Here is an 18,427-nt window from a genome sequence, read left to right on the forward strand (position 1 = left end):
AGTTTTGAATAGTTTTCCAGTATAAAATAATATTATATAATAAATGTACTTAAAAAAATGTATATATATATATATATATATATATATATACATATATTTTAACAATTGTTTTTGAAGAAAAGACCTTGTTTTAGGTTTTATATTTCTATTAGCAATTGCTTTTTATTAAGCATTTTGCAGTAGTTGTAATAGCAGTTTTAATGTTTTAATAACAGCAATAAAGTACTTCTGAAGTAAATGTATCTTGATTTGAGGATTTTTAGTTTGTGTACTGTTCATATCTTTAATTACTGCTCTTGCCTCGTTCTCTGAGGCGCAGTTTGAAGTGGTTGGCAACAGGGGTGTTGGTGAAGGAAGTGACGGGTTTGAATCCGTTTTCCTCTGCCCACTGGATGAGAGCCTGAGATCCAGCAGGCAGCTTCTGTTTCACCATCTTTGACACCTGCATCAGCCTTTCTGTGCCTTCACTCAGGCTGACGGTATCTGACGTCTGACAAAGACAGATGGGGAAGAACAAGATAACATGCATTCACTTCACATGCAGAAAAACAGAGGAATGCAGTCAGAAGTGTTCATTCTTTGCTGTAGAATATAAAATTGAGTCCTATTCAACTTGTATAATTTGTTTATCTGAGACACATTTCACAACTCTTAAACAATAAGCCAAGGTTGTTCTTGTTTTCATTAACAACATATTTTGATCCAAAATTAACACGCTTCAAGAAAAGAAATGTTGGCCTGAAAAGGAATTGCAACATAATGCATGTTTTAAATCAAATTGCAAGAATGATAAGACTAACTCTTGGTGAAAGAAGGGAAAACACATCAGTGCTCAAATGCCACAATGTTTTTACCTTTTTAGTGTAAATTTACCATCAGAACTAATTCCTAATTCCTTTTTTATGTCGAATATCCCTCACATTAAGTCACCTTAAGTCACGTTAAGATGTATGTTGTGTTTATTCATTTTTTTATGTAATCGTATGACATTGGTCTTCACTGAAAAATGTTTAGACCGTCCTCATTACATTTCTGTAGTTTTGACAAAGTGAGACATGCTGCAGTCGGTCTATGACCAATTTACCAGGTTTAAATTGATTGCGGTTTGAGATACGTCAGATTATATAGGAATTAAATGCTATCTTCTGTTGGTCTCTGTTGGGTGTGAAGGACAGATGGCCCTCATTCCCAGCCATTTTTCCCACAAATGCCTCAACAGGCTGGACAACGAGCTTGAGCCAATCTGCCAACAGTAGCAAGGATTTTATGAGGCTGAGGATCGTATCACATGCATAACTTACATTCTCCTATGATTTAAAACACTGTAACTGATTCACTTGGATATAGACAAGTTCAATCAAACACATTCATGGAGACAGATGAGTTTCACTCACTCTTAGGCATGCACATAAAAATTCTCTAATGAACATTATGACTCTTTGACTGCCATTTCCAGAATACCATAGCATAATGTAAGAACACTGTACCCCTATTAGTTTAATTAGAATTAGAATCACTACTGAACCTAGTGAAAAATAAATAGACTAAAATGTATGTGAAATACATTTATTTCATGCTAAGTATACTACAAACACGTCTACATATATTTATGTACTTAATAAAAAATATCCTGCAATTGTACAATTTAGTATACTAAACTGGTATACTTAAAGGCTGCTAAATTGATACAACTCATTTTGCACTTAATGCACTTTGATTGTGCGGAAGTGGTGCTGGAGTTCAACTAAATTGATTGTGCTAAAGTGGAACTATTGCAAGTATACTTTAGGTATCTTGCATTTAAAGACCATATAATCCTCATCAACAGTGACATTAAAACACATTTTAGGCTTAATATTAATAAATGTGCATTGTGCACAAGTTACTCCAAATAAACATTGATTATCATTGATATATATATAAAAAAAAAAAAAAATCTCATAAGCAGCATATAAAAAAGCACAAACATTTAGTATTAAATTACACAGTGTGTGCAAGTCGCTTTCCCAGAGCAGTGCGGTGACAGCTTCAGTGGTGTGAGTTTTGTGCTGCGCTATCTGAAACCAGCAGCCAGACGCTCCCATAATTCATATTCTGAAGTGCCAGGCCTACACTACAATCAAAACACACCAAAGGCTCTGGCTGAAGAAAAACTCACCACACTCCTCCTTTTGTTATTACTCCACTTCATGACAGGCCTCCAGATCACACAGTTCATTGGATCAACTTGCTATCTTTTGCTCACTCTTTTTAAACAGTTTGAAGATAAAGAATTACATATAGTTTAATTATATACACAGCTACTAAAGTTTGGAATCACAGTGATTTTTTTTGATAGTAAAGAAATGTTACAACCCTAAAAAAGAAACTATTGTGGTTTTCAGACTTCCATATTCAACTGTGATGATTAATCACGATTAAAAGCTTTGCCATCATAGTAATTAAATCATATTTTTAAAAATATAAATAGCAATAATATTTCACAATATCACTGCTTTTGACTTTATTTTTGATCAAATAAATGTAGCCTTGGTGAAAATAAGAATGTTCTTTTAAAAGCATAAAGAAAAATCTGTATGTAGCAGTAGTATTTATATGAATCTTTTTTACTTTTTTTTTTACTTTTTACATTACAGCTGGACTTTTATTACAATGTGTAATTTTATAAAAACAACCATCCTAATATATATATATATATATATATATATATATATATATATATAATAAAAAAATTATTTTTATTTTTTTGCATAACATATCTTTAAACTTTAATCAGTATATTTGTTTAGAGTAAAAATATCAAAACTTCCATTAAAGTCTGGTTTTTTGTACTGTTCTCTAAAGTTCCACTTATAATTTTGTCAAAATTTTTACATCAAAAAACATAATTTAAAAGTAATAGGCTTTTTTCTGTCCTGTTTTGTCTCCCTTCATCAGAATGCTCTGTTTGAATAGGTGTGGCGGATAGTAAACCCGAAAGTAAACGCCCACATTCCACAAGCTGTCGTTTTGGCAGATTGACTTCAATATAGGCTAATTTAGACTAACAAAAAAATTCAGAAACTTAGTCAGAAACTAGTCCAATGACCTTTTATATCAAAAGTATTTTGATTTCTCAGTTAATGACCCCTTTAAACATTATAATTTAGTATGTAAAGCAACAATAGAAAAAAACAGTCATGAGGGATTTGCTGTCTTTGCAGGTACATTATATATTTTGCATGTAGCCAATAATTTAGAAAACATACCACAATATCCAGTTTGCCGATGACGCTGTGGGCTTTGATTACCCAATTCACTGACTTCTCACATTTCAGAAGTAACACAACGTCACGATGTAGTGGGGAGCCACCATCCAGCGGCCTTAAATCCACAATCACATCCACTTGGAATGCACTACTCAGAGAGAGAGAGAGAGAGAGAGAGAGAGAGAGAAAGAGAGAGGGACAATGGAAGGATGGCCATACGAATCTTGGAAAAATTAAACTCAAGTTTTAACATGTTTTTTTTGTCTAGCCAACTGATTAAAAAACTGGACCTCTTCCTAGAAAACAAAGCTGGACACATGTTAAACAGACCACATAACGCAATGCTGGTATCCATCAAGATCCTTGCATAACTTTAGATTTGTTTTTCATTTTTAAGTCTCTATTAGGCAATAGTGAGTGATATTGGTGGAGGCAGTGGGAGTTTTCCAAAATCAACAATACCCAAGTTTCTGTCTATTTCCAAATATACGTCATAGAACCAGAGGAAACACAATGACAACCTAAAATGACTAATACGAAGCGACATGCACCTACGCCTACATGCACACCATGGTATACTAAACACAGAAACACATTTATACATATTATTAACTTCTTTTATGAGAAATGGATGTCTGGAAAAGCCTTCAGGTGTCTTTCAACAGCAGATATTTTTGTAATACAGGAGTACAAAAAGGAATGTAGTTCAACAGTCTTCTCCTCACCTGCTGGAGTTTGGTGCCTGGAGCTCAATGATGTGGACATCCTGGTCATGATCAGGACCTGAGAGAACACACCCTGTGGATGGCTGGGGCTGGATGTAGCTTGCCAGGTAGTTCAGAGACAGGAACTTGTTATCAATCTTACAGGTCTCCGAAAAGACGGGGTCTGAAACAAATTTGAGATACACTTAGGTTAAGGGCTAGAAAGTTTGAGGACACAGAAATGTTTGATTGGCACTATAATCTTATATTTAGTATAATAGCACTGGAATATTTCACTGTTTGTATCACTTGGCTTGTCTATATTTGCTGTGTACCAGAATACAGTACAAGAGCAGGAATAGAAGCAAAGTGAAGTTTGTGTTTTTTTTAATAGTGGTCAGTTTATTTTCAGCGGCCACTGGTGATGTCCATGTCTTAAAAGCTGGTTGGCCGAATGTGGATATCATGTCAAAACATACAATGCAGTTAAAAAGTTGTTTTTTAATGATAAAAATATACTGTGAAATATTATTACAATTTAAATTGTTTTCTATTTTATTATTAATTGAATTATTAATTTGTAAATTTATTATTTATTTTATTTGCTCATTGTTCAAAGTTGAAAACAGTTGTGCTGTTTATTATTCAAGAAAGAAGGATTCAAGAAATTCCTAAAGAACAGCATTTATTTAAAGTAAAAAAAAAGTAAACATTTAAAATGTTTTAAATCTTTCAAGAAAAATAATAATAAGTCCTTAGGGTCACTTTTATTAAAGGGGTCATACAATGCGATTTCAAGTCTTCCTTTCTCTTTGGGTGTTACAAGCTGATCGTGAATAGATATGTTCCCTAAAGTTGCAAAGAATAAAGTCTCAAACCCGAAGAGATATTCTGTTTAAAAGTTAAGATTCGTCAACACCCTCCTAAAATGGCTCATTTAAACACGCCCCCACGTCTACATCACAGTGTGGGAAGATTTGCATAACATTGCAGAAATGTTGATGCAAAGAAAGAACGCATAACTTTTATTCTCGCTGTAGTATTATTGCCATCGCCACCATGTCGTGGAGACGCTGTGTGTTTCGTTGCGAAAGCGGAAATACTTTGATTGGTCTTCCCAAAAGAGGGCACAACTAGAAATCAGTGGTTAAGTTGTATTTACAACACTGTTCGAGAACAGTTCAACCCAAATATTTGTGTGTGTGCAAACACATTTTATGGAGGACTGTTTCCTGAACCTACAATGCCGGATGTTCTGACTCACAGCCTTTAAGTATGTTTTCATATTTAAAGAAATTGCCACTGACTACTCAAATGCGAGTTTAGAGCAGTGAGTAGTGTTTGTTTTTTGTTGTTTCTCACAAAAGCAGACATTCAGACATGCTATGCAACGCAACATATAAAAAGACAGTATAAGTCATTGTAATCAGTAATTATGTCCCCACTGGATGCAACAAATGCCTCGTTTGTAATGGGTCTTATTAGTTTTGTCTCATCCAAGGGGACTTGGGGCAGAAATCATTTTCATGGATGTGCTTATGATTTATTAATATAGTAGTATGAAGCAGGGTGAGGCTGAAAGCCTTCGAAGCAAAACAAGCAGCAGAGCTTTTATTATGCCACAGTCAACTGCTTCCACTCCTTCCAGTAGTATGTGTAAAGCAGCGCTGTTCTATCACACTAGATACATTTGAAAGTTCTGTTATATTGCTACTCTCTGTGGCTGTCTAATAAAATGCATAACATATTAAAGTGTCTTTGGTGTTTCCATGTTTTCTACAAAACAAAACTGGAAATCGATGGTGTATGACGTCATTGCCAGGCGACACAATGGACACGGTCCGTGGCACTGGTTAAAATTGCTTATTTCTCTGGATTTAAATATTCTTCGAAACATTTGGGATAATGTAAGTACACAAGTCAGCAAAAAATATAACGCTGGTCTAGTGATTTTTGCATATTTTAATAAAAAAATCTTACACATTGTGCCTTTAAGCCAGATACACAAAATAATGTTATTTTTTAGCAACATCATATGACCCCTTTAATCAATCCTTGCTGAATAAAAGTATTAATTTCTTTCAAACAAACAACAACAAAAATAAAACTTATAATCCCGTATAAATGCTTATTAATCAATCAAATCACAGTACTCTGCCTGACCTGTCCTTTTGCAGAAAATCTTTAACTATTCCCTGAAAAACAAAACAAATCCTCTCTGCTCCTGAACGCTGTTTTCTTTGCTCCTCCACAAAAGAGATGATGCCTCTTCTCTTTGCCCCAGAGAAACAGCAGACAGATGCTTCCTTATTTGGCCATTTCGCTTATGGACAAAGCGCAAGGGTGATGAGTGTGAACTCATTATGAAAGGCTGGCATCTCTTACTCTGGGCTCTTCCTGGCTCTTTGAAGTACTGGGGGAAAAATGGTTGCCTGTTCTCTGCAGCAAACAGATCGGAAGCATGTCCGCTCTCTACAAACGGTTGAGATTGAGTAGAAGGCCAGAACTCTCCTGAAGAGGTAAACACAGCCTTCTGAGTCGCTGCCAAACCACAAACTAAAAAATGGCACCGGGCCAAATGTTTACGGAGCTGATCGAAACAGGCTCAGAGGCTGGACTTTGTGTACTTGGAATGATGCACTCATTACTTTCTTCTAGTACTTGAATCTTATATTCTTCTACGTACTGAAAAATGAGCACCAGCAGTTTAACTGGGCAACTTGACAGCTGAGAGATGCTGAAGTCAGACGTCAGACATGTTGCTGGTTTGGTCTTAGAACTCAGCAGGGGAAACACGATGAAGCCCTGGGTGAATCACACAGCCGGATCTGTCTATTTTTTTCTTTCTTCAAACAATCCCTGCGGCTCGCTACGCTAATGGTTCATATTTGCAAGTATCTGTTCTACTTTCTCTCTTTCATGCCCTCAACAAGTAAACAACAAAAAATATTTGAATGTGGCAGCCATGTCTGACTCAAACATCATATCAAAGTCCAACAGTCGGTTTCAATTAAATCCCCCCAAACTGTTTCCTTTGAGAATAAGCCAATATCCCCCCAGCGGCTCTTGTCATTGGGAAGATGGCTGAGACACTTTGCCATCTTGCAGGGCTTCCTTGTACTGCTATAAATTTGGACTTTCTGTTTTTGGGCTCTATTTTCATTTGTGCTTTTTCTATACCTTCCCTGCCAAACTTCCCCTTTGCACATTTTTTCCCTCTCAGTCTGCTATTCCTCCTCATCCTTCTCTTTCTAAAAGGACTGTTGTGAAAGGCTTCAGGTTTGGCGAAGGGCCCATACGCTCAAGCTGGCAGTCAGAGTTCTCGTCTGAAACTCTTCCCGTATGTTTACTTGGCCTTTCCATCAATTCTCCATCACTCGGTTGCTTATGAGTCTGACAGAAAAGAAGGGAGTGACACGCAAGCAAATTAGCTGATTACAAATGAGAGGCAGAGAGAAAGTCCACAGATTTTGCTGTGTTGTTTTTAAATGAAACTTTGAAATGTTGCCCAGTGAAAATCAGAATGACTTGAGGTGGCTTCGTTGTGATTTTTTATTTTTATTACCCATGGGTCTGGTTACTAAACACAGTCAACAGGTACCATTGAGAGTGAAATAACATGTGCTGGGCCATGACTGAAGTTCAAAGGCAGCTTAAAATGTGGCTTACACTGAAACACAAATCATTTTCTTGATCAGGATTTGATTTTGAAGTAATCAGTTTGATTTTTAAAGCAAGATAAATGTACTCATTACTTTAGAAATGTTATTGAATACCAAGTGGAAAACTGACTTTGGCACACACACACAAAAAGAAAAAAAAACATTTATTAAATATCACATAAATATTTTTATATAAATATTTATTATTTTATATGATAATATCATTATATATACAAATATAACAAAATAAAATAATGCATAACCCTAATGTTCTGAATATTTTGAATTACATTTATTTTTTTATACATTCACTGTAAACTCTTATTATACTTAGCTTCTAGAAAATGCGTTTAAGCAAGTTTTTTTTTTTTTTTTTACAAAAAGACCAAAATACTGATTTGAAAATGTGTCAGGCACTCAAACAACTATTAATAATGATTATTATGACAACAACAACTAAAAAAATTGTAAAAAAAAATAAATAAATAAATAAATGTATAGCCTGAATGCACTGTAAGTCGCACTGGAAAAAGTGTCTACTAAAGGTGCATACATGTACAGGTTCTGGTCATATAATTAGAATATCATCAAAAAGTTGATTTATTTCACTAATTCCATTTAAAAAGTGAAACTTGTATATTATATTCATTCATTACACACAGACTGATATATTTCAAATGTTTTTTTCTTTTATTTTGATGATTATAACTGACAACTAAGGAAAATCCCAAATTCAGTATCTCTGAAAATTTGAATATAACTTAAGACCAATACAAAGAAAGGATTTTTAGAAATCTTGTCCAGCTAAAAAATGAAAAGTATGAGCATGTACAGCACTCAATACTTAGTTGGGGCTCCTTTTGCATGAATTACTGCAGCAATGCGGCGTGGCTTGGAGTCGATCAGTCTGTTGCACTGCTCAGGTGTTATGAGAGCACAGTTTACTCTGATAGTGGCCTTCAACTCTTCTGCATTCTTGGGTCTGGCATATCGCATCTTCGGTTTGAGTTTCTATGGGGTTAAGGTCACGCGGGTTTGCTGGCCAATCAAGAACAGGGATACAATGTTCCTTAAACCAGATACTGGAAGCTTTCTTCTGGAAGTCCTGCTGGAAAATGAAATCTGCATCTCCATAAAGTTGGTCAACAGCAGGAAGCATGAAGTGCTCTAAAACTTCCTGGTATACGGCTGTGTTGAACTTGGACCTCAGAAAACGTCTCGGTTACATATGGTAACCCTCGTTCCCTGAAGGAGGGAACGGAGACGCCACGTCGGTGACCGACGAATATGGGATATCGCTTCGATAGACCAATCTACTTCGAGTGTAAACTAAACGAGCCAATGCCATTGGCATGCAATTATTGCATCCAGCTGCCGCTGATCACTGCGTAAGTATAAGAAGGCAGCAGGTGCAATGCATACCAGTTTTTTCGCTGAGGAGCCGAGCCGGGGACCCGGCAGCTCAGCGGATGGTACAGCAACCATGGCGACGGGACGTGGTGGCTCCGTTCCCTACTTCAGGGAACGAGGGTTACCATACGTAACCGAGACGTTCCCTTTCAGTCGGTCAACCTCGACGCCACGTTGGTGACCGACGAATATGGGATCCCTATCAAAGCGCCATGGGTGCTGCCCCTTCCAGTGCCCTGAGCAAGCCGCCTGTGCCCCTATTAGGTGTAGGCTGGGGCTCAGAACAAGTAGCTCCACTCACCGTTTGTCAAAGCACTACCTCACTGGGTGAGATTGGATAACACTGGGAAAACTTACCCGGTCCGCTTGGAACCGGGACGCTGCGGAAGCCCCATCCTTCCTGAAGGAGGTCTCGGAGGCAGATACACATATAGCATCCATTTAGGAGTATACGGAGAAATTTGAAGTGATAAAAAAACCCTCTTGGGAAGGCAGAAGTCTGCCGGGGAAACACAGGCTCTAAGGTTATACGCTGGACCATACACATACGAGTACTGCTTAGGTCTCAATATGGAACCCACCCTTCCATGGTTCTCACGGATACATCATGAAGGCCTGGCGCCGGACGTTCCGCTGCGTCCAGCTGCTTTGGGTGATGGAGGATCTCAACAGGGTCTACAGTACGGACACTCTGGAGCAGTTTAAGCAAGCCGACACTAACCGGGGCCTCTCAGTGCCACTACCCGTTTGAGGTGAGAACACAGGAGGATACCGTCTCTACACGAAGGCTATAGAACCTAACGAATGTGTTAGGGGTAGCCCAGCCCGCAGCTCTACAAATATCTGTCAGCGAGGCACCACGAGCCAGCGCCCAGGAGGATGCAACACTTCTAGTTGAGTGAGCTTGCAACCTGAACGGGCAGGGCACATCCTGAGCCTGATAAGCCAGGGTTATGGCATCCACAATCCAGTGGGCCATCCTCTGGTTAGAGACAGCACTCCCCTTCTGCCGGCCTCCGTAACAGACAAAGAGCTGGTCTGAGGTCCTGAAGCTTTGTGTCCGGTCTACGTAGCATCTTAATGCTCGGACGGGACAAAGCAAAGCCAGGGCTGGGTCTGCTTCCTCCAGGGGCAGCGCTTGCAGGTTCACCACTTGGTCTTTGAAGGGTGTAGTGGGAACCTTGGGCACGTAGCCAGGCCGGGGCCTCAGGATTACCTGGGAGTCAGCCGGCTCGAACTCTATGCACGAATCTAGGCAGTGATGGTGCTCTTGCCAAAGTGATGGTGTTCGCTACCTCTTGGGGTAGGTCACCTAGAACCTCTGCGTCCCGTCCAGGGACCAGACATGGAGTTTCCAAAGGTCTGGACACAGGTGCCAAATGGTGCCCCATCTCTGATTCAGTAGATCCTTCCTCAGAGGAATTGGCCAAGGAGGGGCTGTTGCAAGGAGCACTAGTTCGGGGAACCAGGTCCATGTGGGCCAATACGGTGCTACTAGCAAGACTTACTCCTACTGTCTGCCAGAGATGGCGCTCCTGGACCACTAATGTGGACATCGTACAACCCAGCGAACTCGCGGTGACCTTCGTAGCTTGAAGCGCAAGGTCAGTGGCGGTTCGGAGTTCTTCCAGAAGCGCTGGATCGTGACCACCCTCGTGCAGGTCCTTAGTCTGGTGTGTCTGCAGTAACGCCTGCAGCGGTCAGACCTGACGAGTGCCTACAGGCCCGGGAAAGAAAGCACCGGGTCTCCACGCCAGGAGGCGGCGGACTTAGGACACAATTGCATCGCTACCGCCCGCTCCACCGACGGGATTCCTGAATACCCCTTCACTGCACCGCCATCGAGGGTGGTGAGGGAGGAGGAGCCCACCGGCCGGTTTCTGGCAGTAAAAGGTGCCGTCCACGACTTGGTGAGCTCGTCATGCACTTCCGGAAAGAAAGGCACTGGGGTGGGGCGCTGAGAACCAGTGCGCGCCACCCCGAGAAACCAATCATCCAGCCGCGAGGGTTCGGGACACGGTGGGGGATTCCACTCGAGCCCTACCCTCTCGGCGGCCAGGGAAAGCATAGCTGCCACTTTGGAATCCGACTCAGGCTTTGCCACCGTCCCAGAGGGTGGCAGCGCAGCCGAATCGTCATCCGACAGCTCTCCCTCCGATGCTGAGATCGACATCCGGCCGGGGGGAGTCCCACTGGATACCGCTGGTATGCTCCTTGAAGAGGGCCCAGCGCGTTCCGTGGGTTGCTCCACTGGATCGGAGGTGCAAGAGGAGTGGTGGTCCCCAGAGGGTTGGTTCCCTGCGGGGTTTGCCACCACTGTGACCCTCAAACCACCCGTGCTACTGCCGGAAGTGGTTCTCGTCTGTCGGCCGCCAGAACGAGCCCCAGATCCGAGATGGTCATATTCCCGCAATGAGAACATGACTCCTAGAGCGTGCTGAACTCGTAGTTCACAGCAGACACAGTTGAGCAGAGCAATACTAACGCTCCGCTCCGAAGCGAAAAGCTGGTATGCATTGCACCTGCTGCCTTCTTATACTCACGCAGTGATCAGCGGCAGCTGGATGCAATAATTGCATGCCAATGTGCATTGGCTCGTTTAGTTTACACTCAAAGTAGATTGGTCTATCGAAGCGATATCCCATATTCGTCGGTCACCGACGTGGCGTCGAGAGTGACCGACTGAAAGGGAACACAATGGATCAACAACAGCAAACTGTGAAAACTTTACACTAGATCTCAAGCAACGTGGATTGTGTGCCTCTCATCTCTTCCTCCAGACTCTGGGACCCTGATATCCAAAGGAAATGCAAAATTTACTTTCATCAGCGAACATAACTTTGGACTACTCAGCAGCAGTCCAGTCCTTTTTGAAGCGAGACGCTTCTAACGCTGTCTGTTGTTCAAGAGTGGCTTGACACAAGGAATGCAACAGCTGAAACCCATGTCTTGCATACCTCTGTACGCAGTGATTCTTGAAGCACTGACTCCAGCTGCAGTCCACTCTTTGTGAATCTCCCCCACATTTTTGAATGGGTTTTGTTTCACAATCCTCTCCAGGGTGCGGTTATTCCTATTGCTTGTACACCTTTTTCTACCACATCTTTTCCTTCCCTTCGTCTCTATTAATGTGCTTGGACACAGAGCTTTGTGAACAGCCAGCCTCTTTTGCAATGACCTTTTGTGTCTTGCCCTCCTTGTGCAAGGTGTCAATGGTCGTCTTTTGGACTACTGTCAAGACAGCAGTCTTCCCCATGATTGTGTAGCCTATAGAACTAGACTGGGAGACCATTTAAAGGCTTTGCAGGTGTTTTGAGTTAATTAGCTGATTAGGAGTGTGGCACCAGGTGTCCTCAATATTGAATCTTTTCACAATATTCAAATTTTCTAAGGATTTTCAATAGTTGTCAGTTATAAACATCAAAATTAAAAGAAATAAACATTTGAAATATATCAGTCTGTGTGTAATGAATGAATGTAATATACAAGTTTCACTTTTTGAATGGAATTACTGAAATAAATCAACTTTTTGATGATATTCTAATTATATGATCAGCACCTGTAAATGTCAGATTTACTTACCCTCTCCAACCTTGATGTAGATGTCATGGGCCATCTTCAGTTCGCTGAAAGAGGTAACTGCGCCGTAGCGTTGATGGGCCCAAGAAAGCAGGTGCTCATTGCCATGAGGAAGACTTTCTACCTTCACCTCACATGACTCTGAGAAATTTCCTGCCTCAAAGTGCACTTCCGATCCCCTTGCAACCTAAGAAATCAAGAAAATAAAGGTGTTAACATATTTTCTACAACATTATTGTTAAATTCCTGATTATGATTGGTTGATTCAATAACTAAACAGGTATGTAGTAGTTCCAGATTTAATAACCCCCATTTCCATATCACTTCCATATTCAGAAGACACTAAATCTTCTGAATTAGTAATGTAACTTTTTAACAATTGCATTACAAGGAGAAATTGCCATCCCAATGTACAATGCAAACCCCTTTTGTTAACTTGTGGAGTTTTTTTCCCCCTTGACAGTTCAATAGACAAAGATCTCACTTTTTATGTAGACAGGCCCATAAATCTCAAAGCTGTATTGATATGTATTTTACAACAAGAATAAAATTTCAGGGCAAAACTACAGGTTATCAGAAGAAAGGAAAAAGAGTGTCACCCCAGGCCTTTCCAAAATGAAACCTTCCAGGCAATCTTTGCCAAAACACATCTTTAACACTCTGCCCTGATGTTTTTTTTTAAACCCTCTTTGAATGTGTTCTTCATATTTGCACACATGGTCCTCTTACACAATAAGGTGTCTGCTTTCCACTGTTTATATAACACACTGCTGTGCATCAAAGGAGACGGGCAGGAGGTTCTTAGGATGGACGGCACACGGCTGAGATTAGCCTTATAGACATATGTACACACATTCACACATGATAAAGAAATGCAGACCATCAAAGTCAGGGGTCAAATACTTCATGTCAAGCAGTATGCAGCATTTAGACTCTGCAAATCAGCACATAACACTACAGTTGCCAAAATATGCAGTATACACAAAGATACCACTGCATAAAACACTGTATCGCACAATGCACTCTTTCATTTCCATTTTCCATTTTTTCAAAATACTCATTCATTTCCATTTATTAGTGTATAATACAAAGTTTAAAGTATGCTGGTATTACATTCCAAATATGAGCTTAATGTTTAGCAGACAGTGATTGTTTACATGCGACACCCTTTGTGAATAAATGCAATCTGATTGCAGATTGCAAACATACTGTTTATATTTACAGATGTGCATCACATGTATTCTTAAAGCAATTTCTGTTCATGCGAAGTGCAGCATTTATGCAAGGAGCTGACTGAAAAAGTTAGTCACGAGAAAACCTATGAAGAGTGTGAAGTCTCAAAATCCTCTTTCCCTCCAAAAACTAGACATGGAAAAGAATATGTAGCAAAGATTGGTGGGAGATAGCTGTACCTTTAATTGACAGTTTTAGAAATACATGAAAAAATGCAATTCCTTTTTTTGTGGAATGTGGCTTTAAGGAAAATGCAGCCCCTGCAGAAAATGCAATAATATGTGTTGCTATATATAAATATATAAATTGAATTTTGATATTTATAAAAACACTGCACTATGTATGTATGCAAGGTGAAAACAGTTGAACTTGAAGGTTTACATGCAAATTATTCTAAAGCGTAACAACAAATAGTTTCAAATATGAACCTTCCAAATGTGCATCTTCCAATGCATTACAATAAAATGTTTAATTTCCGATAAAGATCAGTTTACTCAACTGTGCTTTCATTTTAGTACTTTTTGTTGTATTTGAGCTATCATTTTGATTATAAAACGATTATTATTCTACATGTAAACATAATTAGACAGAGAGAAAGTAAGTGTAGTGTCAGTGTAGTAGTGGACAGGAAGAATAACACAGTTTGTACACTTCCCTGCTGTCATAGCAACTCACGACTGAGGAGTCCTATCAGCCTAAGCACTGCTGCGTACTTCTGCCAGCTAACCTTTCATTCAGGATACTCTAACTATGTGTTATGTGCTGGATTTCCTTCAAATAGTATGTTTAAAAAATGAGATGCAAATTATAGCCATTAGCAAGCTTAAATGTGAGCAAAAGATCAAAGCAGGTAAAGAGGTACGAGTAAATGTGAGCGAAAAGAAAATGTGTGTTATAATATTATTTAATAGTTGTGTGTATGCTCTTGTAAACATATGAAGCATTGCGTTGTGAGTTTCTCTGCAGGTCGACTTGCTTGACTAGGGTGGGCTTTGCTCCGAAAGTCCTCCCTTTTGGCTCCAAATGGACTTTGGGTCCACATGCTCCATTTCATAGAGATAAACATTTGCATATGTTGAAAAACTCGTCGTACAGCTCCAAACAGCCAAGCACACGGTCTAGACAGTCCAGACTCATTACATTTCCATGCTTGTGAGGTTTTTTTCCACTCACTTCTCTCCCATTCTCCCCAAGGTGTTCTTTTTGCGCTCAGCCGGCCCCGTGCTGGCAACCCCAATTAAACCATTATATCACACCACAGCTTTGATGGACCCCATATGAGCTGCACAGAGAGCCAGACAGCCAATCTGAACTACAGCCAGGGTCCTGCGTACTGTTGTGCAGTGACAGACAGAAGATGTGTAGTAATGGAGAGGGAGAGATAAAGAGAGGTATATGACGTGCTGAAGGAGCAGAGATCTGTCCCGGAGCACGACCCAGTACCAGGAGGAACATCTGCTCGACCTCTGGGCAGCTCCCCAGGCAAACACCCCATCCTTGCCAGAAGTGATAAATTTCAAAAAGAAAAAGACAAAAGTATGAGAAAAGCATGGAGGCCGTTGAAGAATTCAGAACTCGGCTGAAGATTATTTTTAGGGTTCCTCTTTAGTGTAGACAGCGTGTAGAACTGTGCAGTTTTCCTTTTAAAGGAATATTTATGCTTTAATATGTTAAGTTCGATCAATAGCATTTGTGGCCTAATGTTGACTATAATATATATATATATATATATATATATATATATATATATATATATATATATATATATACTGAATATATATATATTAACAAAAAAAATTATTTTTATTCTAAAATGTATTTTTTTTATAAACGTAATATGTTTTAAAATGTAATTTATTCATGTGATGGCAAAGCTGAATTTTCATGCTGATTTGGTTCTCAAGAAACATTTATTATTTCCACCATTGAACACAGTTGTGCTGCTTAATTTATTTTTTTGGAAATTGTGGATTTTAAGATTTTTTGATTAACAGAAAGTTCAAAGAATAGCATTTATTTGAAATAGGAATCTTTTTGCAAGTTATTAATTCATGTCTTTTGATCAATTTAAAGGGTTAGTTCACCCGAGAATAAAAATTCGTCCATTTTCTACTCACCCTCAAAGCATCCTAGGTGTAAGTTTCTTTCTTATTCTTTCAGAATAATCCAATTGTAGTTATATTAAAAATTGTCCTTGCTCTTCCAAGCCTTTCAGTGGGGTTAGGCGGGTGTTTGTTGTCAACTGTTCAGAAGACGTGAAATAAAGTGCGAGCATCTGTAATAAAACAAAATGCTAATCACGAATTAGAAGCACAAAACGTTGTAGGATTTCGAAATAAGCCAAGAGGAGACTGGTTTTCCTTTGCTAAAGTAAGGAAACTTTGTTTTCTTTGCTCCTACATATTTATCTTACAAAACACATGGATTCGCTACAGGGGGCCTTTATTCATCCCCCGGAGCCTTGTGAGGGATGTTTTATTAAAGATGCACAAACTTTATTTGACGTCTTCTGAACTGTTGACAACAAACACCTGCTTACAAAATTGAAAGGCTTGGAAGAGCAAGGACAATTTTTTATATAACTCAGATTGGATTATACTGAAAGAAGAAAGTCGCATACACCTAGGATGCTTTGAGAGTGAGTAGAAGATGGACGAATTCAATTTTTTCGGGTGAACTAACCCTTTAATACATTCTTGATGAAATTGTTAATTTCTTTAAAAAACGTTCCCCTAAACTTTAGTGTAACTTAACACAGAAAAGAATACGCTTTTTTCCCCACACTAAATCATGTTTACAATCTGTGGGTATTCTAAGGGACAACTGACATTTAACTTTTGCGATAAACAAGTGCTGTTTAGAAAACAGATAATAGACAGATACTGGAGGAGAGGAGAGGAGAGGAGAGGAGAGGAGAGGAGAGGAGAGGAGAGGAGAGGAGAGGAGAGGAGAGGAGAGGAGAGGAGAGGAGAGGAGAGGAGAGGGGTTTCTGCTGGCAAGCCCAACTGAGCACAGAGGAGTTTATCGATTTAATTGCGGGAATAGGGCTGTAATTAGTCTTGAGGAATTATAAGGAAAAGCCTAAAACTAAATTAGCTCCAGGCGTTGGGAAGAGTTTCAAACCTCAAGAATTCCAAAAGGGAATATGAAAGCAATAAACCCACTCTGGAGTTCAGCCAGACCCCCAACCCCCAACCCCAAACCATCTTCATCCCTTCCAAACCCATCAAACTCAATACCAGCATACAGATGGACAGACATGTTTTTAAAAGATTATGGTATTTTATACAACACGAGTCTAACTTTTAGTACAGAAATCAAAAGTACAATAATAGGATTGCCATCAAGGCTTTAATTTGGCGGTTGATTGGTTTAAATACTGTACCTGAGAAAGACGCACAATGTACATTAATTTTTTTTTTTACTACTAATGACTTCAGAGCGAGAGGTAAGTAAAAACACAGTTAGCTGTGAGTTTATTTACACAGACTTCTGTAAAGAAAAATAAAACCCAAAGCAATTAAAAGGTGGGTTTATTTTCAACAGAGCGTCTCATGCGTAATGTGGTGAATGTAAAGTGAGGTAAGCGTGTGCTAAAACCTGCAGCTCACCTTTCTTGAGCATAATTAGTGGTGTGTTAACAGCAGAATCTCTCAGAGGGAGGCAGTTACCTCAGGCTGTAAACCTGTTTAGCTCAGCGATATGACCTAATGTCCATGCTCTGCTCTCAGGAGTCTGACTCTGTCTAAATCTGTGTTCAGGCTCACAGGAACTCTCAAAGACCCTGCGAGGTAACTGATGGATTCACAAATGTCTTTAAGAGTCTTACACAGCCCAACTAAATTTCACATCATCCAGCCAAACCAAGACGTTTCAAATTCCACGGTCGTGCTTCTGTGAACTGAAAAGAGAGACTGCCGTGGAACAAACAACACCATCTGTCTGCAAGCACCAGAGAGGAGCGTTCCTACAGATCAACCTCCATCACAAAACCAATTTTGGTCCCGCAATGGTTTCAATTAAAAATCAGAGGGAGAGGGAGACTGTTTTTGCTAACATCCCAAGGCAATAAAAATCAGGAAAACAGCCACTTGGCAAGGAACAGACAGAACAACAAATTTACAACAGCCAAACTTTTTAAAATGTTGTGCCATCATTTATTTCATAAAGGTCTGCCAGATTAACAAGACCCTACTGAAGATCACAGCTTAGACCAGTAAGAATTTCCAGGCCTATTAGCGCTAGTTTGATGCTGGTCTAGTTTGTGTATTATAGTAGCCCTATTGTTTAAAAATAATATGTAGTCGCATAATATGTCATAAGCTAATGGTGCAACGTAAAAATATGCAAGCTGTAACATAGTGCTCGTCAAAACCAGGCTAAGATGTAACTTATGCACAGTTGGTGCAGCTGGCCCAATTTTTTTTTTGAAAGAAAAGTTGCTTGACCTTGAAGTTGCTAGACCAAGAATGCTAAGAAGCCTGTTGAAGATATCAATATTCCATGTTGGTCAAAATACAACATACACCAACTATTCTGGTCTTTTTCAGACTCTCTTGACGAGAACAATGTTTGTTTCAAGATGATTCAA

General features: G+C 39.6%; 1 protein-coding gene across 2 annotated transcripts in view; it reads right to left on the minus strand.

The window, feature by feature from the left end:
* The window catches only part of LOC132151922 (transforming growth factor beta receptor type 3-like), a 120,144-nt gene that overhangs the window by 21,224 nt on the left and 80,493 nt on the right, over positions 1-18,427 (minus strand). Inside the window, exons 5-8 of one of the 2 annotated variants that reach the window (XM_059560474.1) lie at positions 12,607-12,790; positions 3,974-4,136; positions 3,249-3,396; positions 301-490 (exon numbers count right to left, since the gene is read on the minus strand). In XM_059560474.1, the coding sequence (XP_059416457.1) occupies positions 301-490; positions 3,249-3,396; positions 3,974-4,136; positions 12,607-12,790 (685 nt within the window). Of the gene's footprint in view, positions 1-291; positions 491-3,248; positions 3,397-3,973; positions 4,137-12,606; positions 12,791-18,427 lie in introns of both variants that reach the window. The other variant, XM_059560473.1, reaches the window with a different exon arrangement.

This window comes from Carassius carassius, chromosome 10 (genome assembly GCF_963082965.1).
Source record: "Carassius carassius chromosome 10, fCarCar2.1, whole genome shotgun sequence".
Taxonomy (NCBI): Eukaryota; Metazoa; Chordata; class Actinopteri; order Cypriniformes; family Cyprinidae; genus Carassius; species Carassius carassius.